Source organism: Salvia miltiorrhiza, chromosome 3, assembly GCF_028751815.1.
Source record: "Salvia miltiorrhiza cultivar Shanhuang (shh) chromosome 3, IMPLAD_Smil_shh, whole genome shotgun sequence".
In the NCBI taxonomy this organism is placed as follows: domain Eukaryota; kingdom Viridiplantae; phylum Streptophyta; class Magnoliopsida; order Lamiales; family Lamiaceae; genus Salvia; species Salvia miltiorrhiza.
Genome location: NC_080389.1, coordinates 13521362 through 13525068, shown reverse-complemented (window position 1 = coordinate 13525068; position 3707 = coordinate 13521362). Strand labels below are relative to the sequence as shown.

At 38.8% G+C, this 3707-nt stretch overlaps 1 protein-coding gene across 1 annotated transcript; it reads right to left on the bottom strand.

The window, feature by feature from the left end:
* Positions 1-1892: 1892 nt before the first annotated feature.
* Positions 1893-3072, bottom strand: LOC131018388 (F-box/kelch-repeat protein At3g23880-like). The gene has a single exon (XM_057947116.1). The coding sequence runs from the start codon at positions 3070-3072 to the stop codon at positions 2023-2025; it is 1050 nt and encodes a 349-aa protein (XP_057803099.1). The 3' UTR covers positions 1893-2022.
* Between the last annotated feature and the right edge of the window lie 635 nt (positions 3073-3707).

The window sequence follows — 3707 nt, the reverse complement described above, 5'->3', positions numbered from 1 at the left end:
CGATCCGAACAACAACAGCCGATTAATCGACTTCGAGAATTTGCAGTCGCCGCCGCTGCCGCTCCGATCGTCGGCGATCGAGTCAATTAGGGCGAGCCCGATCGATTTGTTGGCAGCGGCGAAGTCGTGGTGGGTATTGGTGGCGGACGGAGGCTAAAGTCACGGCGGGGCGTTAAGCAGGAGATGGCGGAGGCGACGAGGCCGGGGCGGCGGCGCATGAAGTAGAAGATGGCAGAGGCGACGAGGCCGGGGCATAGACGACGAGGCCGGGGGCGAACTAGGAGATGGCGGAGGTGACGAGGCCGAGGCGGCAGCGCTTCGCCGGCGATCTGAGCTCGAAGGGATGGAGGGAGAGAGAGAGAAGGGGGAAGGGGGAAAGGAGTGTACCGTGAGGGAGAAGAGAGAGAAAGAGAGTGGAGAGGGAGAAGAGAGAGAAAGAGAGTGGAGAGGGAGAGAAGAGAATGAGAGGGGAGAAAGATGCGTACCTGGAGAGAAAGAGAGAGTACATATTTTTAAAGGAGTGTATTTCTGTCTTTTCAATCAAAAAGTGGACAGTTTTTATTATTTTTATCTTATAGTGGACAATTTTTATCTTTACAATATGAAAGTGGATAGTTTTATATATTAACTCAAAAGTAATTATTAATATGTATGAAAATAATTATTGATATTTATAATTATTTCAAATAATTATTATTGTTAAAAAGCAAAAAACATTGTAATAAAGCAAGAAGAAAAAGAAGGAAAAAAAGAGGAAAAAAACGCCAATAGCAAGGTTCGAGCCCTTAGAGCACTCCCAGTAGATCACCTAAATGCATCACTAACTCTAAATTTAGGCTAAAATAATTGCAAATGATATAAAAAATGCATCTAGCAGATCCCCTAAATTGGATGGGGCCCACAAAATTTTTTACACCTACCTAAATTTAATCTTAAATTTACACCCATCCTAAATTTATTTTAAGCTTATAATTAGTAGGGCCCACACATAATTATTATTTTTATGTAGAAAATAGGAGATCTGGTGTATGCATTTATAAAATAGAGATCCTAAAATTAAATAGGAAAGCTTTAGGGAAGAATATAGGAGCATAATTTTGGGATTTCTGCTGGGAGTGCTCTTAGAGCATTCACAGCAGATCTCTCAAAATTTTACTCATAAAAATACTCCTAAAGTCATCCCAAAATTATTTTTAAATTGCACGCAACAACTCTCCTATTTTTCATTATCTATTTTATAAATTTAGGATTTAAGAGCACTCCCAGCAGATCACCTAAATGCATCACTAACTCTAAATTTAGGCTAAAACAATTGAAAATGAGATAAAAAATGCATCCAGCAGATCCCCTAAATTGGATGGGGCCCACAAATTTTTTTACACCCACCTAAATTCAATCTTAAATTTACACCCATCCTAAATTTATTTTAAGCTTATAATTAGTAGGGCCCACACATAATTATTATTTTTATGTAGAAAATAGGAGATCTGGTGTATGCATTTATAAAATCGAGATCCTAAAATTAAATAGGGAAGCTTTAGGGAGGATTATAGGAGCATAATTTTGGGATTTCTGCTGGGAGTGCTCTAAGGGGTATAAATTTAGGATTAAATTTGAGGGGGTGTAAATTTTTTTGTGGGCCCAACTTAATATAGGTGATCTGTTGGATGCTCATCTTATCTCACTTTTTATTATTTTAGCTCAAATTTAAAGGATTACTTTTGAAAAATATGCTGTGGATGATGGTGTGGTTATATTTTTTGAGAGGAATGATGGTGTGGTTATTGCCATTGCACCACACCACAATTTTGGTTTAGATACCAAAAGTTAATATATATGGATGCGTTAGACGCCTAAAATTTCTACATGACTTAAACTGATATATTAAATGATATAGTTTGATGTATAAATGACTTGGTATTAACTAGCTTAATTCTTCACTGAAAATTGACGATTGTGCCAAAAATATGAAACCACAACAATTAACAAGCAGAATTTCCAGTTCATGTGCAAAAAATAAAATCAGGTGAAATTTGGTTTATCTAGGCACCGTTGCCCCTCTTCACTCTTGTTAGCGACAGGAGAGACTAAACTTTCGACGTAGAGATTCGTTGGAAAGGAAGGCTTAAGTTTCTTGATCCGTGAAAGCACATCATCATCCTGTGCTGGATCGTCGAGCTCAAAAGTCAATCCACGAACGAGCCGAATCTCCACATCGTCGACTGCGCTAAATGGGGCTACGGATGGAAGAATTTCACAAGGCTCATAAACAACATCATCCGTCGCTTTCACCCAAGAATCCTGCTTCCTTACCCACACATCCGAATGCCCTCTCTTATAATTAGAACAAACCACGCTAAGGCACCCCTCATTGACGCTCAACGACCGCGTCGACTCACATGGCAGCTCCATCACTCCGAACTCCTCGCTCTTCAAGTCGAAGGTAGCAATGTTGGCAGCATACCATCCGCCACTCTTCCTCAGCCAGTGAAGCTTCCCGCTCACAAACTCCGCCTTACCGCATATTAATTCCAAATCAAAATCAGGATACTCAGATACTATTTTCCATGAATTTGTGTTTGAGCTATAAAGTTTACCCACCATCCCTTTAGGACTAAACAAAACAACAAACACCTTGTGTGCATTGCTCGATTCGTCCCAACCGAACCCGTAAGCGGCAATGGACCAACGCATATTATCCTTTACGAATTGTGGTAATTCCTTGGAGATTCTGGTAGCAGGATTCCACAATATAAAACGCCCTTTCTGGAGATTAATGGAGCAGCAGACCAGCCCATTACAGCAACCCACGATAAGAACCGGGGACCTCGACAGTATATCATCGAACAAGTTCAGAGGCTTGTTCTTAACAAGCCTGTGATGGGCAAAAGATGCGTTTTTGGACGAAGTTTGCAGGTGGGTTTTGATGAATCGGTCGCTTCCAATCAAACAACGCCATGATTTCGAAACGCATCGGAATTTCAAGAGCGATGCCACCGGAAGTCTTGACAGTATTTCTTCGACGATTTCTTTAGGAAAAAGGAGAGATAGCTCGCCGCCGTCGGTGTCCATGGCTGACACGCAGAAGATAAGCGCTCTTCGTGCGAAGGAAGGAAAATATGAAAATATTATTTCAAAAACTAATCCAAACTTATCTCTTAAAACATCAAATTAACCTCCGTATTTAAAGGTTGAAACAAGCACTAAACTATTTCAACACAACTAGGAAACCAAAGCTAAATAGGAAAAAATATTAAAATTCAGAAAAGAGATATGCATCTGAAAAGTGTATATTTACTATGTATCAAATACATTCCGTCGAAACAAACTATAAACTATTCTAACCCAATCAGGAAAATAGGATAAAATATTAAAAATAAGAAAGGGAATATGGTTAGATACTTTTGCCCCACACCAATAGCGCAGGCCGCGGCTCCGTTTGAAGTGATTTAACAACCTTATTCTAAAAGAGTACTGCTAAAACATAATATGTGCGCACATAATGCCCTCCAAAATTTATTATCTAATTTAAATTATTATTATTACTAAATTACCCTTAAGTTATATTGAAAATTTTCATAAGATATTTTTTCTTTTATTAACTTCAACAATTTTGGAAACAAATTCTTGGTATATATGGCCACTAATCAAGATGCCACTTTGTTTTAGAAATGATATGGAACGGTTTATTAATTCTTTTTATTTAA